Consider the following 25,140-nt stretch of genomic DNA (forward strand, 5'->3'; position numbering starts at 1 on the left):
AGAAACCTCTTTTTGTTTAAACATTCATTTAAATGACCAGAATATTTATTACCATCCGAGTTATCACCTTAAAGAAAAGACACATCGAATTAACCACAAAATATATTCACATTCCTCTTCTTGTTGGATTCCATAAATAAATAATAAACCGAATTCCTCTAATAAAGCAAGCAGGAAAAAAGGTAAAAAGTGTAAAGTCGGAGGAGTTTCTTGTGACAAAATAGAAACCATTTGCAACTATGAATGACAAAACTAATTCCGATTTTTTTTTCAGTACAAGCAATTCATATTTTCCAAGTGATAACTACTCAACTATTTTTAAGGCTGTTCCATGTTTCAGTTTTTAATAAAATACTGAAGGTTGCAGTTCATATACTGTACATGCAAAAAAGAGAAAGCAAGCAAGGTGAAAACTTGGATAGAATCTAGTTTCATACCTAAACTATGACTGTAATCGTGAACTGGTTTCAAATATGAGATTGTGTCAAATAATAATAATAATAATAATAATAATAATAATAATAATAATAAACGTATTTTTCTCACCTCTATATGGGGTCAATGTGGGTAGTGTTGAACAGGTAGAGTTACTACTACTACTACTACTACTACTAATAATAATAATAATACAACTTCCCTGTTCACTTTACAAATACTAAAGTGTATGGCAAAATGACCCTGAGTGATTACCATATATACCGACTTTAGGTAGGAAACAAATCTGCCAAAGCTCTAATGGAAACCTCAGGATGTAAAGTGTTTTCTTTTTCCTTCCAAGTCTGTAGTGTCACAGTCAAAATAGTTCTACTGAAACTGTCCATAGCCATGACTTCCCTGCCCATGGACTCCATCTTTCGGCGGAAGTTGACTAGGATCCTCCAGAAATGGACTTGCTGGAAAGAGGAGGGGGGGGGGGGGGGGAAAGTGTACAGCAAGTTCTAGTTCATGTACAAAACTAACAAATGCAGCTGAAATGATGATAAAGATGATGCCCAGTGTATAAAATCGTACAGATACAGGTCAAACGCTTGAGTCAGTGTTCAAGACTAGAAGGGCAGGTGGTAGAGTGCATACCTCCACCAAGCCATATCTTATCAACGTTAAAATCAAAATCACTTGAACCTAGGATAATACTAAAGCTGTATACCAAATTTCATCCAAACCTGTTCACTACTTTTTGAGTTACATTGGGAACAGGGCGAGCTGGAGCCTATCCCAGCTGACTATGGGCGAGAGGCGGGGTACATCCTGGACAAGTCGCCAGATCATCACAGGGCTGACACACAGAGACAAACAACCATTCACACTCACATTCACACCTACGGTCAATTTAGAGTCACCAGTTAACCTAACCTGCATGTCTTTGGACTGTGGGGGAAACCGGAGCACCCGGAGGAAACCCACGCAGACACGGGGAGAACATGCAAACTCCACACAGAAAGGTCCCCATCGGTCACTGGGCTTGAACCCAGAACCTGCTTGCTGTGAGGCAACAGTGCTAACGACTACAATACTGTGCTGTCCCAGGCAAAAAATAAATCCTGGATCGACATACATATCTGGATTTGCATCAAATTCTAATTAATTGTTCCTTGGCTCATGGCCCATCTTTCCTCAAAATGTCATCAAAATCTGTTCAATACTTTGAGTTACATTGGGAACAGACAAACAGGCCAAAACATAACCTCCTCCAATAAAGCTGGCGGAGGTAACAAACATCAGAATGGGGGTAAAATGCAATCTTACTGACTTTAACTGAAATTGGACAGTTAAAGATTGGACTAGATAGAACTTGACGCCAATGGCGTCGATGGGGATGCCTCCGCCTGGTAGACCACACGCCTTATTAAAGTTGTGATTTGGGGATGGACATTTGACCTCACAGTAATCTTGACCTGGTGAAATTACTTGTAGTAGCCTTGGAGATATTGTGTTCACAAGGTTTTCGGACAGACATTTGACCTCACAGTGACCTTGACCTTAGATCTTTTGATCTCAAAATCTAATCAGTTTATCTTTGTCCCCAAATGCACAAATGGTGAAAGTTTGGTGAAATTCCTTTGATTTGCCTTGGAGATATTGTGTTCACAAGGTTCTCGGACAGACATTTGACCTCACAGTGACCTTGACCTTAGATCTTTTGATCTCAAAATCTAATCAGTTTATCTTTGTCCCCAAATGCACAAATGGTGAAAGTTTGGTGAAATTCCTTTGATTTGCCTTGGAGATATTGTGTTCACAAGGTTCTCGGACAGACATTTGACCTCACAGTGACCTTGACCTTAGACCTTTTGATCTCAAAATCTAAATCAGGTCATGTTTGTCCCAAAGCGCACAAATGGTGAAAGCTTGGTGAAATTCCTTTCATTAGCCTTTGAGATATCGCGTTCACAAGGTTTCGGGACGGACGGACGGACAGACGGACGCACGCACGGACAACCTGAAAACATAATGCCTCCTACACCTTACAGTGGCGGAGGCATAAAAAAAAAAAAGACCAGGCCAGGGCTCGACATTAACGTTTGTCTGCTTGTCCGGGACAAGTGATCCTTTATGTCGGACAAGTTCATCATCTCAGTTACTTGTCCGATCAGACAAGTGCCAAAATACGCCGATATTCGGGTTACATATCAAATTTATCAGTTCATTCACATGATTTCCGAAGCATCTCACTCGACATATTGTTTTGATGAATCGCCGGACGTTTCTCTTCAGAAAGAGCGATGTGCGCATGCGCAATATTCCGCCTGCGAAACCGGCCAATACCGCTTCGTGTATTTGAGCTGAAAAGTAAACGGTTGTTTACCAGACCCTCCAGGATTTCGCAATATTGTCATTTGCAACTTCAACGCAAATTCAAGCAATCCCCGTGAATTCAGGGCGGTGTTGCAATTATATTCAATCACCGCAACTTTCCCGCAAATTTGACCAATCGTTGGCGTCGTCTTGAGGTGACGTCGACAAACTACCTTCCGCCTTACTTCCGTGTATACGTTCAAGAGAAGCAGCATGCGCGAGTCAGTGTTTATATCGGCTTAAATTCTGTTACTGAAAGTGTGTTATGTTTACAGTGAAGGACTGTGTGCACTTTACATTATTTTTTACTTAATACAAGAAATTAATGGATGCCAACATTTTTGCCAAAACAGTATTTTATTTTCCATCGTTTAGGCAGCTTCAGCATCATACTGTGAGATTCTGTTCAAATTGTTTTTTTTCTTCGATGAAGCCTGAGCCATTTATTTTATTAGTTTATAATTATTGTTTAATTTAGTCTTCAGGAGAGACTGCCTGCACACAGTACTAGTATTAATAGTTTTTTTCTTACATGAAAGCTTAGGCATTTATATTATATTTTAAGGTAACTTCATGTTGTGCTGTGAGGTTCTCTGCACTTTAACTTTTGAACCAACAGGTGCATTTGGATAAGTAAAGCCTATTTTTCTGCATTTCTGTAGTCCTGGTAATCTTTTATATTGGTAAAGTTGTTTATAGGACCATTTCTCAGTGTCTGTTTTTTTAATCAATAGTTTTTCGGTAATAACTTAATATTTAACATATCACTCAATTTTAATCACAAAAAGAGAAAATCGCAACAATTTCTCGCAACTTTCACTTCCTCCCGCAATGTAATCGCAACAAAAACCTAAAAAACACCGCAACTTTCATCGCAACCATTAAATACCATACAGGAGCCACAATCAATAATTAGACAACAATTAATCAGTGGAGGATATATATTCAAAGTTAATAATTTAAAAATGAAAATATACTGTATAATTTTAATTTTCTGGTTTTCAATTTCTCATAAATAAATTAATGATTGATGGAGTCCAATTTTTTTCTGCAGTGAATAGATTGTGTTAAAGTAATTCTGGGGAAATTAGTTTATTACAAATAGTTGTGGGGGTGTTTTTTTCTCAAATTTTTCTTCGGACAAGTCAACTTCACATTCGGACAAGTACATTTCCTTTCAACTTGCCTGACAGGACAAGTGGTTTCAAAAATGAATGTAGAGCCCTGCAGGCAATGGTTCTCTAATCTTTCATTGTGGCCTCAGGTTCCTGTTCTTGGCTGACGGGAGTGAAACCTAATGCGGCCTGCTGCTATTGTAGCTCATCCATCACAAAATCTGGCATCTCTGTGCTTTCTGAGATGCCTTTCATCTCTCCGTTATTGTAAAGAGTGGTCATCTGAGATGTACATCGGACATTGTCTTCCTGTCAGTCTCGAACCAGTTTAGCCATTCTCCTCTGACCTCTCTCAACAAACAAGGCGTTTCTGCCCAGAGAACTGCTGCTCACTGCATGTTTTTGTTTTTCACACCAAACTCTAGACTACTTGTGTGTGAAAATCCCAGATCAGCAGTTTCTGAAATACTCAAACCAATAAGTCTCACACTAAAAACCATGCTATAGTTAAAATCACTGAGATTACTTTTTTTTTTCTCTCATTCTGAAAAATATGCAAATGTTGTATCCATTGGTGTTGTACTCACGGTTCTGGAATTGTTGTGCTGTGTATCTGGTGAGTAAAATGCCGACGCCTTCAATCAGGGCCAGTAGAATCCCCCCCATCATGGCAGAGCCCACCATAGCCAAGGGTCCACCTGGGAAAGCACATATATAATAAAATATTTAACAGGGGTGGGCGTTATCAGGAAAAAACAAAAAATATCATCATATCACTGTATTTGAAGATGTTTACACAACACAAAATATTACAGCATTCTGGTTTGCCAGCAAAATGGTCATTATATTTTGAATGGCCACAAAAAGTGTTGTAAAAAGTACGGACAATACACATGATCTATATTTTAAAAAAAGTAGATTATGTAAAATATATTTCAACATTGATATTACACTCCTAATATCCTAGCATTACCTCCCAACCCTACTCACAAATTACAGTAGAGTATCATACAGTTATATTAAAACCCACACATTTTATGTTATATATACAGGGGGCTGCAAAAGTAGGTATACAGGAAGGATTATTCCAGTATTATAATAGTGGTGCTAGGTTTCATTTAATACTAACGTTTTGTTTTTCATTACTGTATACCTACTTTTGCAGCCCCCTGTGTGTGTGTGTGTGTGTGTGTGTGTGTGTGTGTATATATATATATATATATATATATATACACACACACACACACACACACACACAGGGGGCTGCAAAAGTAGGTATACTTATACTAAATAAATAAAATTTTTAAAAAACCAACAAAATATGGAATAAAAGTATCTGATGGCAAGAACATCTCTTTTTTTTTAATTTTTCAAGAATTATTATTATTATAGCATTTTTCACAAATTGCTACTGTCATTTTGCCGGTTTGTTTACATTCTAAGCGTTTAGTCGGAGGTTTTGTATAGTCTCCATTTATCAAATTTGCAAAAAATAAAAATGCTCATTTCTCAAAATCCAGTGAATGTGGATAGAATAAAATAATTATTAAACTCAATCTCGTTGTACATGGCTTATAGCACCATCAGCTCATGTACGACTCGATTTCATGGAATAACTGTTAATTATTTTTTCGCGGTCCGGTTTCCATCAAATCCTGCGCTCTGATTGGCTGGCAAGCAGGTCCGTATCCTACGATACGGACCCTGGTTACGGACCTCTGGTGACTTGCTCATTCACAACAAACACGGTAGCATTTTTTGTCAACATTTATCTTTTTTTTTTATAAGATTATCAAAAATCTTAAGTTTTTTTCCAGCATTTCTCAGGAGAATAGCATTAATTTTACAGCATGGATAGCGATAACGACAGTGTTCACAGTGAAAGCGAGTTTTACTACCCTGAGGAAGAAGAAATAAAAGAAAGCATTTCAGGAGAAAGCTAAAAACCTCTAACTTGCTAACGCCGAGCAAAAACATGGCTGAATCCTGAATGACTCCTATGTGTATAAATAGGGGACTACATAGGCGGCAAAATGTAGCATTACACCATAGCATTGCTGAATGCTCGATTGGTCAATAGATACTGATTAACTTTCTATAATGGCAGCTCTGATAATAGTGTCGGCACCAGGTAAAGGGAGTTTATAAAAATTGTTTATAGCTGTTATAATGTACGTGAAAACAAGAACTGTTTATAAGTACAGTAAATGTAACTACAAAATGTAAGTAAAACATAACTATAATTAGAGTAATAACTATAGTTACAGTAAACAAAACTATAAACTGATTTTAAAAAGTATGACCGGTTGTTGTGCTCTCTGAGCTGTAGCATTTGACTATAGCATGAACTTTGTACCGTATTAGGTTTACAGGACGGTATGCAGGAAGATCCTCCAAATTTCAAAAAGCACATTTGAAAAACAGTCATAAAGCAGCTATGCGTCATTCTAATTTGTGACAGCACATATAGCTACACACCATGGCATGAAGACATGGACTACTGGTGGAAATACAACAAGGAATCGCTCATATTGAGAACATGAAGAGCAAAATAAACGCTCTTGAAAATCCACGAGGTTTGGATAACATCATTTCAAAGAGGCTTTAAATATATCTGGATTGACACAGGACCGCTGTGTAAACGTGATGTCGTGTAGTTGTGCACTCACTACGCGAGGCCAGTATGGCTCCTGTCATGGCTCCGCTGGTGATGGAGTTCCACGGGTCCTCTTTCCCCCTGAGCCGCACCAGGCCACAGTCTATAGTGGAGAAGAGACCTCCCCACACTGCAAAACTACCTAAGAGACACAACACAAGGCCCTCATGAACTGGTGATTAGTGTTTCAGTGGTACTTTGAAATTCTGTCCTGGTCAAATCTCAAAACTTCAGGAAACTACATTTCCAGCTCCAAAACAAATGTAAAAAGAAAACAAAAAAAGAGTTTACGAAAGGTCAGGTGAGACTAAAGATCAACCATGTAGGATGAAAATAGTAGCAAGAAAAAGCACAGAAGTCTGCTTTGAGAAAACGTTGAAGGAGTCTCCAGTGTTCGTGCTTTACAACAGTCACATGTAAAGCAGTAAGCTTTATTTTCTGACTCTTTAGGATGGACTGTTTTGCAGTTTCTCGTTAACGTAACAAGTTGCATCTTTTTGTCTTATTAATCTCAAGAGACTATGCTGATTATGTTTAGAACATAATAAGGAATAAAGGACAACCCAACCCCTGCCAGCTCTTATTTATTAACAGTAACATGATCACTGAGGGAACAGGTGAGATAATACTAGAATTCAGGTCAAATATATATCGTCTGTGTCCTTTCTTGAAACCACACCAATGTTCCAGGAGAACAGAAGATACAGCATAGTACAATAAAAGACAGAACAGAATGGAAAGTGGGACAAAAAAAGAAAATCTCACCTCCGATCTGTGGAGCTCTGATGCGCACGGCATTCGCGCTGCCTTTCAGCCGATGTCGTGCACCCTTAGAAACAGATGCTGTCATTTATAATCAAGAATAAATGAAAGTAATAAACTACTTCTTACGTTTTAATTACTGAAACCCACCACGGGTGCATTTCGGAAGCCTTTGACAGACTGAAAAATCCCGCCACCGATGGCTCCCATTGTGAATGCACCCCCGCAGTCATCTACTATCCTCCATGGACTAAACACACACACACAGAGAGAATGAATAAACGCGTATAACACTGCAGGCTACAATTCTACATTTCCTTGATGACTTATTGACACATATGTACAGTCTGTATCTATACTCATTTCCTGTTTTATCAGATAAAACGTACTATAGGTGTGCTTTATATGCTCCATGTTGTCATGTACAGTCTCTCAGCACTCGTTTATGACTGTAAAAGGTGTTGACAAGGTATGAGGGTATCAGGTGCAACAGTGCTGTTGTGAATTTAAACAGTTCCATTTCACTGCTGTGAAATTGGTGGACGCTTCACTTAAAAACAGACTACAAAAAAAAATTTTCTTTGGAAGGAGTCTCCAGCATCAGGCAAATCAAGAACCCAGCCATAGCAGCTTAAGAGTGGTGGGATTTGAACCCACAACCTTCGAACCTGTGATCCAAGGTCTTAACCACTGAGCTACCAACTGAAGGAAAGTCTCCAGGATGGTAGCTTTTGTGGTTTCACTACATTACAAACTACTTTTTTTTTTGCTTGTGTGCTGGGATTTGAACCCACAACCTTCAATCCAATGTCTTAACTACTGAGCTACCAACTGAAGGTTGATCTTCAGAAATGGTAGCTTTTGTGGTTTCACTACAACATTACAAACTACTTTTTTTTTTGCTTGTGTGCTGGGATTTGAACCCACAACCTTCAAACCTATCTGTGAAGAAACTCAGTCGTCCAGGTACATAGTAATCTGTGGTTGGTTGAAGAGAGCAACTGGACTTGCTTGACGATTCTTGAAGACGTTTCGCCTCTCATCCGAAAGGCATCCTCAGTTCTGTCTGACTCAATGTTGCCAGATACTGCTGACGTTTTCCAGCCCAAAATACGTTCAAAACCCGCCAAAATGCACTTAAAACCGCCCAATTAGGCGGGAAACCGCCCAATCTGGCAACACTGACTACAAGGGAGTATCCAGTATTTATCCTCTCATGGATCATCATAGAATCCGAATCAGAATGCTGATGGCTGCATTGTGGGCGGCTGATAAGATGTCATAGACACCCACCTCTGTTCAATGATGGTCGTTCCAGGTTGACAAAAATGAACGATCCACTCTGGCTAAGATGTCTGCCAGTTTTCTGGAAGTCCTCTCATACTCCCGCACCAGTCGAAGGGATCTCATCCCAAAGTGCGTAGAAACATATCTGTGAAGAAACTCAGTCATCCAGGTACATAGTGCCTTTCGGAGGAGAGGCGAAACGTTTTCAAGAATCGTCAAGCAAGTCCAGTTGCTCTCTTCAACCAACCACAGATTACTATGTACCTGGACGACTGAGATTCTTCACAGATATGTTTCTACGCACTTTGGGATGAGATCCCTTTGACTGGTGCGGGAGTATGAGAGGACTTCCAGAAAACTGGCAGACATCTTAGCCAGAGTGGATCGTTCATTTTTGTCAACCTGGAACGACCATCATTGAACAGAGGTGGGTGTCTATGACATCTTATCAGCCACCTACAATGCAGCCATCAGCATTCTGATTCGGATTCTATGATGATCCATGAGAGAATAAATACTGGATACTCCCTAGTAGTCAGACAGAACTGAGGATGCCTTTCGGGGGAGAGGCGAAACGTTTTCAAGAATCGTCAAGCAAGTCCGGTTGCTCTCTTCTACCAACCACAGATAACCTTCAAACCTGTCTTAACTACTGAGCTACCAACTGAAGGAAGTGGTTTCACTGCAACATTACAAACTATTTTTATTTTATTTTTTTGCCTGTGTGAATTTCCTCCAACAAACCAAAGACACGAGAATTAGGCCAACCCCTGGATATTATACCATTCACTGCTATAAAATTGAACAAATAAACTACAATGAGTGATTATAATAAGAACGTCCGAGAGAGAGATATCTCTCATACACACACACACACTACCGTTCAAAAGTTTGGGGTCACCCAAACAATTTAGTGTTTTTCCATGAAAAGTCACACTTATTTACCACCATAATTTGTAAAACGAATAGAAAATATAGTCGAGACATTTTTCTGGCCATTTTGAGCGTTTAATCGACCCCACAAATGTGATGCTCCAGAAACTCAATCTGCTCAAAGGAAGGTCAGTTTTATAGCTTCTCTAAAGAGCTCAACTGTTTTCAGCTGTGCTAACATGATTGTACAAGGGTTTTCTAATCATCCATTAGCCTTCTGAGGCAATGAGCAAACACATTGTACCATTAGAACACTGGAGTGAGAGTTGCTGGAAATGGGCCTCTATACACCTATGGAGATATTGCACCAAAAACCACACATTTGCAGCTAGAATAGTCATTTACCACATTAGCAATGTATAGAGTGGATTTCTGATTAGTTTAAAGTGATCTTCATTGAAAAGAACAGTGCTTTTCTTTCAAAAATAAGGACATTTCAAAGTGACCCCAAACTTTTGAACGGTAGTGTACATGAGATAGATATCTCTCACACACACACACACACACACACACAACATACATACACACTTTATTTATTATTAATGTGTATGTATGTACATACTAATATATATATACTATATATATATATATATATATATATATATATATATATATATATATATACACACATATTAGCAAGCAATATAATGTACTTGTTAAATGCTAAGTACACAGATGCTAATTTAGCCTATCAATGCCACCAACTGGTAATGAAACACGACCCTGAAATGTTTATTAGATAACAAACCGTAGCACATTATGTACTCAAACACTAACAGCTAAGAAAAAAGGAACCCGTTCTCTTTTTGTTTAATTTTCCCTTGCCATGAAAAGTAGGTCTGTATTTGATAAATAAAGCTGTCACGTCTGTAATACTTTACCAAGGTTCACGGGCATACTCCTCCATGATAAACTACGGTAACCATTGCCGTGACGTCATATTTCAGCGACGGGTATTGGAGATGTAGTGTCCTAAATAGGGTATACTGCATTACAGATTTCATCTAAATCCCACTCGATGTAGTGCACTAATATAAGCATTAGGGAGCGGATAGAGATTCAGTCATAGTATTTAAAACAGAGGTGTTTTCTAGACTGTACAGTGAATAATATTTCAAGTTACACTTTAAATACATAACTATTTATATTACAAATATGTACCAGAAATTTATTTATCCTACATAAACAATTTAAAAAACACACAAAAGAGGCGGAGTGTGACGTCATTTCCCTGCGTCAAGCGAGGTAATTTTCATCAGTTGAATCAGACGTCAGGAGTTTATAATTGTAAAGGTAAATTTAACCGTATTTTTGCTTGTTGTTCTTTTTAATGGTGTATAATAACATTAACTTGTTATAGTGTTCAAAAATTATTACTTACATATCACTTTGTGCAATATATATGTGTGATATTGCGGTAATGTTATTATGCTAGCTAAGCTAACTCCTTGGCTGGTGACTCTGTGTAGCTGAAACACAGCGTCTTCTGGGTCTGTAAATGCAGCTAAATGTCTCGCTGTTTCCTTTCCAGATGCCTTTACCGCCTGCTCTCCTGGCTCGTCTGGCCAAAAGAGGAATAGTGAAACAGTCAGACCATGGTAAGATGTCTATTTGCTTTATTCTAAGTCATACATCTGCAGTTTTCAGCCATTACTGTCTGACTGGATGTATGTCTCTTTCTTTCACTTGCAAGAAGCTGAAGAGGAAATCATTGCTGAGGACTATGATGACAACAACGTAGACTATGAAGCTACAAGGCTTGAAAATCTACCCACCAACTGGTACAAAGTGTTCGACCCGAATTGGTAAGTACTTCAGGGTGTATTTCGAAGAAGAAGTTGTCTTTATTCGTCACATGCACACTCATCTGAACCCATTTAACCCGTCTGAAACACACACACAAGTGAGCAATAAGCATGCATGCATACATACCCAGAGCAGTGGGTACAAAGTGTTCGACCCAAATTGGTAAGTACTTCAGGGTGTATTAAGAAGAAAAAGTTGTCTTTATTCGTCACATGTACGCTCATCTGAAGCACATACACAAGTGAGCAATGAGCATGCATGCATACATACCTAGAGCAGTGGGCACAAAGTGTTCAACCCGAATTGGTAAGTACTTCAGGGTGTATTTCGAAGAAGTAGTTGTCTTTATTTGTCACACGTACGCTCATCTGAACCCATTTAACCCATCTGAAACACACACAAGTGAGCAATAAGCATGCATACATACCTAGAGCAGTGGGCACAAAGTGTTCGACCCGAATTGGTACGGTAAGTACTTCAGGGTGTATTTCGAAGAAGAAGTTGTCTTTATTCGTCACATGCACACTCCTCTGAACCCATTTAACCCATCTAAAACACACACACACACAAGTGAGCAATAAGCATGCATACATACCCAGAGCAGTGGGCACAAAGTGTTCGACCCGAATTGGTAAGTACTTCAGGGTGTATTTCGAAGAAGTTGTCTTTATTCGTCACATGTACACTCAAATGAAGCACACACACACACAAGTGAGCAATGAGCATGCATGCACGCATACATACCCAGAGCAGTGGGCACAAAGTGTTCAACACGAATTGGTAAGTACTTCAGGGTGTATTTTGAAGAAGAAGAAGTTGTCTTTATTCGTCACATGTACACTCATCTGAACCCATTTAACCCATCTGAAGCACACACACAAGTGAGCAATGAGCATGCATACATACCCAGAGCAGTGGGCAGCTACAGTATGCTACAGCGCCCGGGGAGCAGTTGGGGTTTAGGTGCCTTGCTCAAGAACACTTCAGCTATGATACAGGGGGAGGGAAAAGTGCTGTTCATTCACTCAACTCCCCTCACGTTTTTCCTGCAGTTCCTGGGAATCGAACCGGCGACCCTTTGGCGGCTTCTCTAACCTTCAGGCCATAGTTCATGTCTTTTTTTTTTTTTTTTCTCTTTATTTAAAGACTTTTCTCCTATTTAAGAAGGGCTCTATGGAGTAGCACAACAGGAAAGCAAAATTGGCCCTACTCTCAGGGAGGGAGAGGTGGTATACTCTATCTATCGTCCCTGTCGATCACAAGTGGTATATTAACCAATCGTAGGCATCTGCGAGCTCATGCATACTGAAGTGAGAGGATAGTGCTTCCTCCACGTCACCCCAGATGTTCCCTGGCAACAGTTCGAAAAGATATGGTCTTCCTGTGCCTTGGAGGAAGCACATGATATCCTTTGCAGTCATGTGATGGGGAGAGCTGTCTGATGGGTGGGAATTGGCCATGACTAAATTTAGAGAGAGAGAAAAAAGACTTCTAAATATTAACAGCACACAACTCGACCACAAATAAACTCGCTCTAAATTGATTAATTTTCTATAACAGGAGCTCTAAGTAGAGTTCCAGCTGTACTTCAAACCACGTTTATATTAAGGCACTTGTTCAAGTATTGTTATTATTTATAAAGTAATAGTTAACACTCAGAGCTCCACATGGACAAATTAAAAATGTGCAAGTTTTCTGGGAAATGTTGTTGGAAGGCGTCTCCATTGTTTGTACTTTGAAACAGTATGAGGTAAAAGATTACAGATCATGACACATGAGACTGTCTTTGTGGTTTCTTGCGAAAATAAGCTGCTTTTTTTTTAACATTACAAAAGAGGAAAAAGACCGGCTAGTGGAGGATGAACTATAGGTGATGTATAATGTAAGAGATGAGAGGAGCAAACTTTTTTTTTTTTAATTTCACTGATGTTCTGAACCTTTAAAATACCCATAAATGGATATAAAGCATGACATGTTCATTATAAAAACTAAAAAGTAAAATTCTTCACGTCTTTGTTTTTGATTTGAGATGTCTGTGTGCATGCTGGTTTGTATATCTATTGACACAATTCCTTCGTGTTTGCTTTAGTGGACTTCCGTACTACTGGAATGTGGAGACAGACTTGGTGTCCTGGTTGTCCCCCAACGACCCCGCTGCGGTCATTACTAAAGCAGTGAAGAAGCAGAGAGGTAAAAAATTGAAGGGAAGTTTCTGAACTTGCTCTCAGTGATATGCACATAAGCTCTGTAATCCCCCCCCATCACCTGAGTAATATTTATTTTTATATTACAATCAAATATTTTTCTCACCTTAAAGGAACAGTCCACCGTACTTCCATAATGAAATATGCTCTTATCTGAATTGAGACGAGCTGCTCCGTACCTGTCCGAGCTTTGCGCGACCTCCCAGTCAGTCAGACGCGCTGTCACTCCTGTTAGCAATGTAGCTAGGCTCAGCATGGCCAATGGTATTTTTGGGGGCTGTAGTTAGATGCGACCAAACTCTTCCGCGTTTTTCCTGTTTACATAGGTTTATATGACCAGTGATATGAAACGAGTTCAGTTACACAAATTGAAACGTAGCGATTTTCTATGCTATGGAAAGTGCGCACTATAAGGACAGGCGTACTAACACCTTCTGCGCGCTTCGGCAGCGCATTGATATGGAGCTCAGATATCAATGCGCTGCCGAAGCGTGCAGAAAGTGTTAGTACACCTGTCATTATAGTGCGGACTTTCCATAGCATAGAAAATCGCCACGTTTCAATTTGTGTAACTGAACTCGTTTCATATCACTGGTCATATAAACCTATGTAAACAGGAAAAACGCGGAAGAGTTTGGTCGCATCTAACTACAGCCCCAAAAAATACCATTTGCCATGCTGAGCCTAGCTACATTGCTAACAGGAGTGACAGCGCGTCTGACTGCGTCTGACTGACTGGGAGGTCGCGCAAAGCTCGGACAGGTACGGAGCAGCTCGTCTCAATTCAGATAAGAGCATATTTCATTATGGAAGTACGGTGGACTGTTCCTTTAATGTGTATTACACGATACAAAGCTTACCATGAGACAGACACGAGATTAAATGGTTGAAACACAGACATTTTCCTCAAAACTACAGAAATAATCAAGCAGCGGCTACAATTATCGACACCTTTTCAGATTGACCAATAATTTTTTTTTTTTTTTTTTTTTTTTTTTTTACAAAGGCGAGTCTTATGTTGTTGGTAGACTACTTTGTTTATGATATAGTTTTTTTAATCCCTTGGGCCCACAGTAATTGGCTAATGCTGTTGTGGTTACCCTGCCATACATTATCTTTTAAAAAAAAAATTCCCCTTTTTTTTTTTAAACTTGTAAAAATTTATTACTTATTCATTTTAGGATTGATGGCGAAGCTAATAAAAAAAAATTATAAAGTGCTGCAGTGAGATGGGCCTCATATGATCAGATCTCTGGTTGAAATGAACGCTCCTTCTTTTCTTGTGCTCTTAGTGGAGATTGCAGACGACAGAGGGGACGGTCACCGCGAGAAGTCGGACAGAGAGCGCGAACGTGACAAGGAGCGAGACCGAGACAGAGATCGAGACCGAAATCGGGACCGTGATAGAGATGAAGGGAGAGACCGAGACAGGGATAGGGACAGAGACCGAGACAGAGACCGGGACAGACGAACGAGAAGAGAGGACAACGGCCCGTACAGCAAATCAAAGAGAGGTAACAGAGCAAAATGCTTTTTAATAAATTCTCATCGAGCATTTGAGCGTTAAGCAAATGAAATCCTGCGCTCTGTTGCAATTCTGGATTTCTTTTGACATGTTTCTTTATACAGGCGGAAGTCGGAAGCAGGAGGAGTTGGATCCTATGGATCCCAGTGCCTACTCCGATGCACCAAGGTGACCGCCAAACTACTTTTGAATAATTTTTTTTTTCTGTCCATGTAAAATAAATGAAGTGTGCTGATAAACGAGTGTGTGTGTGTTTAGGGGCTTGTGGTCAGCCGGGCTTCCCAAGCGTAACGAGGCTAAGACAGGAGCAGACACGACGGCGGCAGGGCCCCTGTTCCAGCAGAGGCCGTACCCCAGTCCTGGAGCTGTGCTTAGAGCCAACGCTGAACACACCAGACGTCAAGAGGAGGACGACGAGGACGACTAAGCAGGAGGGAAGCATCCATAGAGCTTTTATAACAACCTGGAAATGAATGAACATGAACAGCCTTAAAACAATACACGCAGCTAAGCTCGACTGGACCGGAAACGGGTCACGTGTCATTTCTGTTTCTAATAGTTGCCTCCTCTTGCTTTCGTAACAGCACCAATCTTGTCAGGAACAGATACAGTACTGTCATGATGGTGAAATTTGCTAAATTCTATGACTTCCTTTGACAGATTTTATACATCATCTCCGTCATGTGTTCTAGACTCAAAATTGTCTAACAATCATCAAGAAGTTTGTCTGTAAAGGTTCTATGGGTTTTCATCCTGCCTCTAGATCCAGGAGCCATGCTTTGAACGGCAACTCTTCACGTCAGTTCAGTGGGTTTGTAAATCGAACTACGTTATGTTATACATTTTGTAGTGAGGCATTAAGCACAGTGCCTCTTTTAACTGTTGAATATACTTATGTTAAATGGAAATGTTAAATTTTCTGGCTTAAATTTTTTTTTTTAATAAAAAAAAATAATGCTGGGGTTTATTCAAAAGACCTTTTGTGCATGCTATACTAAGATTACTTTAAAAGTTATACAGTGGTGCTTGAAAGTTTGTGAACCCTTTAGAATTTTCTATATTTCTGAATAAATATGACCAAAAACAGATTTTCACACAAGTCCTAAAAGTAGATAAAGAGAACCCAGTTAAACAAATGAGACAAAAATATTATACTTGGTCATTTATTTATTGAGGAAAATGATCCAATATTACATATCTGTGAGTGGCAAAAGTATGTGAACCTTTGCTTTCAGTATCTGGTGTGACCCCCTTGTGCAGCAATAACTGCAACTAAACGTTTGCGGTAACTGTTGATCAGTCCTGCACACCGGCTTGGAGGAATTTTAGCCCATTCCTCCGTACAGAACAGCTTCAACTCTGGGATGTTGGTGGGTTTCCTCGCATGAACTGCTCGCTTCAGGTCCTTCCACGACATTTCGATTGGATTAAGGTCAGGACTTTGACTTGGCCATTCCAAAACATTCACTTTATTCTTCTTTAATCATTCTTTGGTAGAACGACTTGTGTGCTTAGGGTCGTTGTCTTGCTGCATGACCCACCTTCTCTTGAGATTCAGTTCATGGACAGATGTCTTGACATTTTCCTTTAGAATGCGCTGGTATAATTCAGAATTCATTGTTCCATCAATGATGGCAAGCCGTCCTGGCCCAGATGCAACAAAACAGGCCCAAACCATGATACTACCACCACCATGTTTCACAGATGGGATAAGGTTCTTATGCTGGAATGCAGTGGTTTCCTTTCTTCGAACATAACGCTTTTCATTTAAACCAAAAAGTTCTATTTTGGTCTCTTCCACCCACAAACATTTTTCCAATAGCCTTCTGGCTTGTCCACATGATCTTTAGCAAACTGTAGATGAGCAGCAATGTTCTTTTTGGAGAGCAGTGGCTTTCTCCTCGCAACCCTGCCATGCACACCATTGTTCAGTGTTCTTCTGATGGTGGACTTATGAACATTTAACATTAGCCAATGTGAGAGAGGCCTTCAGTTGCTTAGAAGTTACCCTGGGGTCCTTTGTGACCTTGCTGATTATTGCAAGCCTTGTAGTAGAGCAGATAAGCAGATGAATCGTGCACAAGATGATAAAAGCATGAAACTTTCAGCGTTTGTTCTTGAGGGCATAACAATTAATTTAAGATCTGGAGGCACTCTCAGTTTGACCTTGGAGGTCATCAGTAGGACATTTCTATGCGTGAGAGCTGAAATGGGTGTGTTTTTGGGAGCAATTTTGCTAAAAATGTACAGTAAGTATAAATATGCATGTATTAAGGCATAATCAAGTAAATAAACATAGATATACACCCATAGAGGTAAATGAATGAAATAAACAAAAAACGTAATGATAACGTAAAATTGGGAAATGGCAGATGAACTGTAACTGATAAATACCCAGATAAACTACATAAATTTAATCATTTTATATATATATATATATATATATATATATATATATATATATATATATATATTCAAATCATGACTTAAACTTTCATTGCCATATCATGGCAATGCTTTATTCCCTCGAATCCTCCCACTCATATCCATGTTCCATGTGCAAGCTGTTATTTTCCCGCACTTCTGTTGGGCATAGTGAGCAAAAAGGGGTGTGGCCTGGCATGTCCCCACACTTGGGGTCCTAAAGTGTGTGCGCTTCTCTCACTCTCACACATTCTCTCTCGACTGTCTGACAGCAGAGCAGGAGCAATAGAAAGCAAAATCAGCACTACTGTGGTCTTGTGTTTAGTCATCTAATAATTTGTATAATTAACTATTTGTATTATATTTCGAATAAGTATTTACTACTTCACCCTTCCTATTAACTATTCCATTGCTTTCCTTTTTATTTACTTTGCTCATTTTGCTCTTTGTCACAGCTGGAACGCTTTGTTGTTCTCATTTATGACAGAACAAGTGCATGTGTAGGTGTCAGTGAGGCACGGAAACATCTTTTCACACGAAAGTCAAGATCGTTGGAAAACATCCCCCCCTACACAAGCTGCTTTGAGACAACACATCAAACGAGCCAGGCATCAGGCTCATGTATGGAACCTTGCCTTGGTTATTAGGCCCCAGTTGCCAAGTCCTTCAGACTGGGGATGGGTTAACAGTGACGATGGATGGCAGCCACTTTGGACAACACTACCTGAGGCCTCACAGTCGTGCTATGAGCTTTTGCATTGTGGTTGCAAAAAGGGCTGTTGTGGTCACTGCAAATGCAAAAAGGCAGAATTGAAGTGTACTGCCCTTTGCATGTTCTGGAGACTGCAATGATTAGAATACTCACATTAGGCCTGTATCACTTGTATCACTCATTTGGAAGTCATTTTACAATTACAAAGTATATACTGCTTGGCAATATGCTACAAAATCATAAAAGTTGTTGAAATTGACATGACATACATCATACAGTGGTGCTTGAAAGTTTGTGAACCCTTTAGAATTTTCTATATTTCTGCATAAATATGACCTAAAACATCATCAGATTTTCACACAAGTCCTAAAAGTAGATAAACAGAACCCAGTTAAACAAATGAGACAAAAATATTATACTTGGTCATTTATTTATTGAGGAAAATGATCCGATATTACATATCTGTGAGTGGCAAAAGTATGTGAACCTTTGCTTTCAGTATCTGGTGTGACCCCCTTGTGCAGCAATAACTGCAACTAAACGTTTCTGGTAACTGTTGATCAGTCCTGCACACCGGCTTGGAGGAATTTTAGCCCATTCTTCCGTACATAACAGCTTCAACTCTGGGATGTTGGTGGGTTTCCTCATATGAACTGCTCGCTTCAGGTCCTTCCACAACATTTTGATTGGATTAAGGTCAGGACTTTGACTTGGCCATTCCAAAACATTAACTTTATTCTTCTTTAACCATTCTTTGGTAGAACGACTTGTGTGCTTAGGGTCGTTGTCTTGCTGCATGACCCACCTTCTCTTGAGATTCAGTTCATGGACAGATGTCCTGACATTTTCCTTTAGGATTCGCTGGTATAATTCAGAATTCATTGTTCCATTAATGATGGCAAGCCGTCCTGGCCCAGATGCAGCAAAACAGGCCCAAACCATGATACTACCACCACCATGTTTCACAGATGGGATAAGGTTCTTATGCTGGAATGCAGTGTTTTCCTTTCTCCAAACATAACGCTTCTCATTTAAACCAAAAGTTCTATTTTGGTCTCCTCCGTCCACAAAACATTTTTCCAGTAGCCTTCTGGCTTGTCCACGTGCTCTTTAGCAAACTGCAGATGAGCAGCAATGTTCTTTTTGGAGAGCAGTGGCTTTCTCCTTGCAACTCTGTCATGCACACCATTGTTGTTCAGTGTTTTCCTGGTGGTGGATACATGAACATTAGTCAATGTGAGAGAGGCCTTCAGTTGCTTAGAAGTTACCCTGGGTTCCTTTGTGACCTCGCCGACTATTACACACCTTACTCTTGGAGTGATCTTTGTTGGTCGACCACTCCTGGGGAGGGTAAGAATGGACTTGAATTTCCTCCATTTGTACACAATCTGTCTGACTGTGGATTGGTGGAGTCCAAACTCTTTAGAGATGGTTTTGTAACCTTTTCCAGCCTGATGAGCATCAACAATGCTTTTTCTGAGGTCCTCAGAAATCTCCTTTGTTCGTGCCATGATACACTTCCACAAACATGTGTTGTGAAGATCAGACTTTGATAGATCCCTGTTCTTTCAATAAAACAGGGTGCCCACTCACACCTGATTGTCATCCCATTGATTGAAAACACCTGACTCTAATTTCACCTTCAAATTAACTGCTAATCCTAGAGGTTCCCATACTTTTGCCACTCACAGATATGTAATATTGGATCATTTTCCTCAATAAATAAATGACCAAGTATAATATTTTTTTCTCATTTGTTTAACTGGGTTCTGTTTATCTACTTTTAGGACTTGTGTGAAAATCTGATGTTGTTTTAGGTCATATTTATGCAGAAATATAGAAAATTCTAAAGGGTTCACAAACTTTCAAGCACCACTGTATATTTTAGAGTGACCTTCATCTTAACCTTGACTTCTAAGTGTAATATCACTATAAATGGACCCTCATGACCTAGAAAAATGGAAATCCACATGTAATTACAATTTTTGTCACACTTGTATGATAAAATGCCCCAATTTTTAATCCTGTCCATTGAAATTGCACATAACAAGGGTCGATGACCTCTAAATAACCTCCAAGGTCAAACTGAGAGCGCCTCCAGATCTTAAATTAATTGTTATGCCCTGGAGAACAAACCCTGAAAGTTTCATGCTTTTATCATGTTGTGCACAATTCTTATGTTTATAGGGCCTTAACAGCTCTACTATTGCTCTTGGAGTGATCTTTGTTGGTCGACCACTCCTAGGGAGAGTAACCAGGGTCTTGAATTTCCTCCATTTGTACACAATCTGTCTGTCTGTGGATTGGTGGAGTCCAAACTCTTTAGAGATGGTTTTGTAACCTTTTCCAGCCTGATGAGCATCAACAACGCTTTTTCTGAGGTCCTCAGAAACCTCCTTTGTTCGTGCCATGATACACTTCCACAAACATGTGTTGTGAAGATCAGACTTTGATAGATCCCTGTTCTTTAAATAAAACAGGGTGCCCACTCACACCTGATTGTCATCCCATTGATTGAAAACACCTGACTCTAATTTCACCTTCAAATTAACTGCTAATCCTAGAGGTTCACATACTTTTGCCACTCACAGATATGTAATATTGGATCATTTTCCTCAATAAATAAATGACCAAGTATAATATTTTTGTCTCGTTTGTTTAACTGGGTTCTCTTTATCTACTTTTAGGACTTGTGTGAAAATTTGATGTTTTAGGCCATATTTATGCAGAAATATAGAAAATTCTCAAGGGTTCACAAACTCTCAAGCACTACTGTATTTGAACTGATTTCGGTGTGAACTGAAACTTCACAGCTAGAATCCTGATGTTGATCATTTGTCCATCATTGTACTGATAAAAAAAAACAACCTGAAATACAATTATAAAAATGCATACGCTTACATGCCACTTTTAATAGAAACGCCTCAATCCCTGCTCATTTATCTAATCAGCCAATCATGTGGCAGCAACACAATGCATAAAATCATACAGATACAGGTCAAGAGCTTCAGGTAATGTTCACATCAAACATCAGAATAAATCAGGGTTATATTAAAAAAAAAAAAAAAAGTGTGATTGGGGGGCATCCAGTGAACAGCTGTAATAACTCAAATAAGCACTCTTTACAACCATGGTAAGCAGAAAAGCATCTCAGCATGAATACACCGAACCATGAGGTGAATGAGAGACAGCAGCAGAAGCCCACATCAGCTTTCAATCCTATCAGCTAAATACAGGACGCTGAGGCTATGGCAGGGATGAGTGCGAATGTTGAGAAAAAAAATCTGAAAAGTAGCGCAGGGGGTCCGGGGCAACTTGATCTGTAAAATATTACATCGTCACACACCGTACAAAGAGCTTTACCGGGAACATCGAGGTTTTTTTCACGAATTCACCAATGGTTACCGACACCGATCCATGCTTGGCATCTACCGGGGCTAGCGTAACTTCATTATCCAACCAGTTCCATCTAAACTTATTCTTCACACTCGCATCTATTTCACCCACCTTAGCTTCATCTCGCTTGTCAATCGTATTCGGCATTTTGATGTTTAAACATATTTTGAACACAACAACTATCGAAATGTACAACACAAGCAAATTTGGAAGTCACAGTGAAATAGCAGGAAAGTTTTCACTATGATGAATGTTGGTTGGCTGTTATATCCTTAATGTCGATGTTTTGACCAGTCATAAAGCAGATAAGTTTTACTTCACGTACAAGCTATCGTTAAATGAGATTGTGCGGGAATCAAAATGGAGGCATTCGAATAGACCAGTGTTTACGTTTCTACAGTTGTGTTCAAAATAATAGCAGTCCAACACGACTAACCAGATCAATCACTGCTTTTGGTAGAAATTATATTACTACATGGCAAATCATTTACCAGTAGGTGTAGTAAAGTCATAGAAAACCAACAGACCCAACATTCATGATATGCCTGCTCCTGAGTCTGTGTAATCGAATAATTAAGTGAAAGGGGCATGTTCAAAATAATAGCAGTGTGGAGTTCAATTAGCGACGTCATTCATTCTGTGAAAAAACAGGTGTCAGTCAGGTGGCACTAATTTAAGGATGAAGCTAGCACATGTTGTACATCCATTTCTCTCTGAAAACCTGAGAAACATGGGTCGTTCCAGACATTGTTCAGAAGAACAGCGTGTTTTGATTAAAACGTTGATTGGAGAGGTAAGACGCATAAAGAAGTGCAGAAAATGATGGGCTGCTGGGCTAAAATGATCTCCAATGCTTTAAAATAGACAGCAAAACCAGAGAGACGTGGAAGAAAATGGAAGACTACCATTCGAATGGATCGAAGAATAGCCAGAATGGCAAAGACTCAGCCAATGGTCAGCTCCAGGGTGATCAAAGACGGTCTGAAGTTACCTGTGAGTACTGTGACAATTAGAAGACGCCTGTGTGAAGCTAATCTATCGGCAAGAAGCCCCCGCAAAGTCCGACTGTTAAAAAAAAGACATGCTGAAGAGGATACAATTTGCCAAAGAACACATCGACTGGCCTAAAGAGAAATGGAAAAACATTTTGTGGACTGATGAAAGTAAAATTGTTCTTTTTGGGTCCAAGGGCCGCAGACAGTTTGTCAGACGACCCCCAAACACTGAATTCAAGCCACAGTACACTCTGAAGACAGTGAAGCATGGTGGTGTAAGCATCATGATATAGGGATGTTTCTCTTACTATGGTGTCGGGCCTATTTATCGTATACCAGGGATCATGGATCAGTTTGCATATATCAAAATACTTGAGGTCATGTTGCCTTATGCTGAAGAGGAAATGCCCTTGAAATGGGTGTTTCAACAAGACAACGACCCCAAACACACCAGTAAGCGAGCAGCATCTTGGTTCCAGACCAAAGTCATGGAGTGGCCAGCCCAATCCCCGGACCTTAATCCGATAGAAAACTTGTGGGGTGACATCAAAAATGCTGTTTCTGAGGCAAAACCAAGAAATGCAGAGGAATTGTGGAATGGTGTCAAATCATCCTGGGCTGGAATACCTGTTCACAGGTGCCAGAAGTTGGTCAACTCCATGCAACACAGATGTGAAGCAGTTCTGAGAAACCATGGTTATACAAGTAAATATTAGTTTAGTGATTCATAGGAATGCTAAATCCTAAAGATTTTTTCAGTTTATACAGTAAATATTTGAGTTTGTAATGAAAAATGCAGACACTGCTATTTTTTTTGAACAGCCCAATGTTCATTTTTCTTCATTTTCTGTAAAGTAATTAAAACATTGATACATTTTTCTTCATGTTTTGATGTAGAATATAATGTGCAGTGTTCCCAATGCATGGAAATAAAAACTAGTATAAGGATTTTGAGCTTTACTCACGTTTTTAAACACACTGCTATTATTTTGAACACGACTGTACATCTATCGACTGACGAGTTCAGTCTCAGTCGCCAGGATAAACGAACCCTGCTCCCCCCCCCAAGAAATCAAAAAAATTCTCTCAACAGATTTGCAAGAATATAAATAGCATTTTTGAGTCCAAAAAACAAAGCGGAATTCCGCCAAAAAGCGGAAAAATCTCATCCCTGTTATGGTGAGGATTTGATGACATGATTGGATAATTGAATGAATGAGCAGGAATACAGTCATTCCTGTTAAAGTGTCTGATATATTGGGATGTTTTCACTCAAATATCCAACTCTTCACCCTGATGACCAATAGTATATTTTAATTATATTTTTTTAAAAAAACAATATGGCAGTGATAATGGCACATGTACAAAAATCTACTACAAACAGTCTGTTTTCAGCAGCTCGACGAGGTGAGATCATTATATACAGCTGATGGTGAAGAACATCCCACTTAGTCCTGTTACTGGTCTGAGATGTTTTCTGCAGCCAGCAGGGTGCAGCTTTAAGAACATTACGGCATAAGTGAAATCCCAGATTCGCAGAAGAAGCAACAATGTTCACATGATCTACGTGGAGTGTCATGGCTGTAGGTAGTAACGTCTCTGGAGCGAGCGGAGATGGTCGTCTTGGTGACTGCAGGGTACTTGGTTGGTTGTCAGTGATCTCCCACATAATGGCAGATGGAGTCATAGTCCAGAGTGAAGACCTTCTTCTCGTAGCTTTCCAGCTGCACCATAGCCCTACACTTCTCCTTATCACGCTTTAGAATGCGGCCCACCTGCACATACGCACACGACGTTGCATTATTTTTACTCACAGCTAAATGCATTTTTAATTCTTACAGTAACATTTCAGATATGCACCTTACAAGTTTGCAGGAACGATTCACCAAAGGACACAAAAGTGTGTAGTAAATTCTGATTTAAAAAAAAAAGTCAAAAACCCCCCCCCCCATTTTATTTTTGAGGAAATTATACCCATTTATTTTATAGTCAAAGGAGAAAGCTCATACAGTGTAACTGGTGTCTTGTGGGGCCCCTTTTGTCTGATTTTATGAATTAAATTACCTTTTTAAAATTAATAAAACATTTACACTGCACATTTCAAACATGGCATAGATTTAAGTGTGACCAAAAAAACAAAAAACAAGAACCAGAAATAAAGGAATGCAATGTGATCAAATAAGAAATAGGCAAATAATAATGCAATAAATAATAATGACAAAGAGAAAAATGTATACAACCCCGATTCCAAAAAAGTTGGGACAAAAGTACAAATTGTAAATAAAAATGGAATGCAATGATGTGGAAGTTTCAAAATTCCATATTTTATTCAGAATAGAACATAGATGACATATCAAACGTTTAAACTGAGAAAATGTATCATTTAAAGAGAAAAATTAGATGATTTTAAATTTCATGACAACAACACATCTCAAAAAAGTTGGGACAAGGCCATGTTTACCACTGTGAGACATCCCCTTTTCTCTTTACAACAGTCTGTAAACGTCTGGGGACTGAGGAGACAAGTTG

General features: G+C 39.4%; 3 protein-coding genes across 4 annotated transcripts in view; 1 reads left to right on the top strand and 2 right to left on the bottom strand.

The window, feature by feature from the left end:
* Positions 1-9: 9 nt before the first annotated feature.
* timm17b (translocase of inner mitochondrial membrane 17 homolog B (yeast)) lies at positions 10-10,499 on the bottom strand. The gene is made up of 6 exons (XM_060931432.1): positions 10,431-10,499; positions 7,480-7,579; positions 7,333-7,396; positions 6,581-6,709; positions 4,499-4,609; positions 10-893 (listed from the first exon to the last, which is right to left on the bottom strand). The coding sequence occupies exons 1-6, from the start codon at positions 10,454-10,456 to the stop codon at positions 805-807; spliced, it is 519 nt and encodes a 172-aa protein (XP_060787415.1). The 5' UTR covers positions 10,457-10,499; the 3' UTR covers positions 10-804.
* Positions 10,500-10,741: 242 nt separating this feature from the next.
* On the top strand, positions 10,742-16,044 carry pqbp1 (polyglutamine binding protein 1). Of its 2 annotated transcripts, none has more exons than XM_060930733.1 (7): positions 10,742-10,842; positions 11,081-11,147; positions 11,243-11,354; positions 13,445-13,545; positions 14,852-15,073; positions 15,189-15,252; positions 15,343-16,044. In XM_060930733.1, the coding sequence occupies exons 2-7, from the start codon at positions 11,081-11,083 to the stop codon at positions 15,509-15,511; spliced, it is 735 nt and encodes a 244-aa protein (XP_060786716.1). In that variant the 5' UTR covers positions 10,742-10,842; the 3' UTR covers positions 15,512-16,044. The 2 variants fall into 2 exon arrangements, with proteins under 2 accessions (XP_060786716.1, XP_060786717.1); XM_060930734.1 differs by having other exon boundaries at positions 11,246-11,354.
* Positions 16,045-21,099: 5,055 nt separating this feature from the next.
* Positions 21,100-25,140, bottom strand: part of gpkow (G patch domain and KOW motifs) — a 40,245-nt gene continuing 36,204 nt past the window's right edge. Inside the window, exon 11 of the mRNA XM_060931433.1 lies at positions 21,100-24,386. Within this exon, the coding sequence (XP_060787416.1) occupies positions 24,264-24,386 (123 nt within the window). The 3' untranslated portion in view covers positions 21,100-24,263. The remainder of the gene's footprint in view (positions 24,387-25,140) is intronic.

The sequence above is a fragment of the Neoarius graeffei genome, chromosome 10, assembly GCF_027579695.1.
Source record: "Neoarius graeffei isolate fNeoGra1 chromosome 10, fNeoGra1.pri, whole genome shotgun sequence".
NCBI lineage: Eukaryota > Metazoa > Chordata > Actinopteri > Siluriformes > Ariidae > Neoarius > Neoarius graeffei.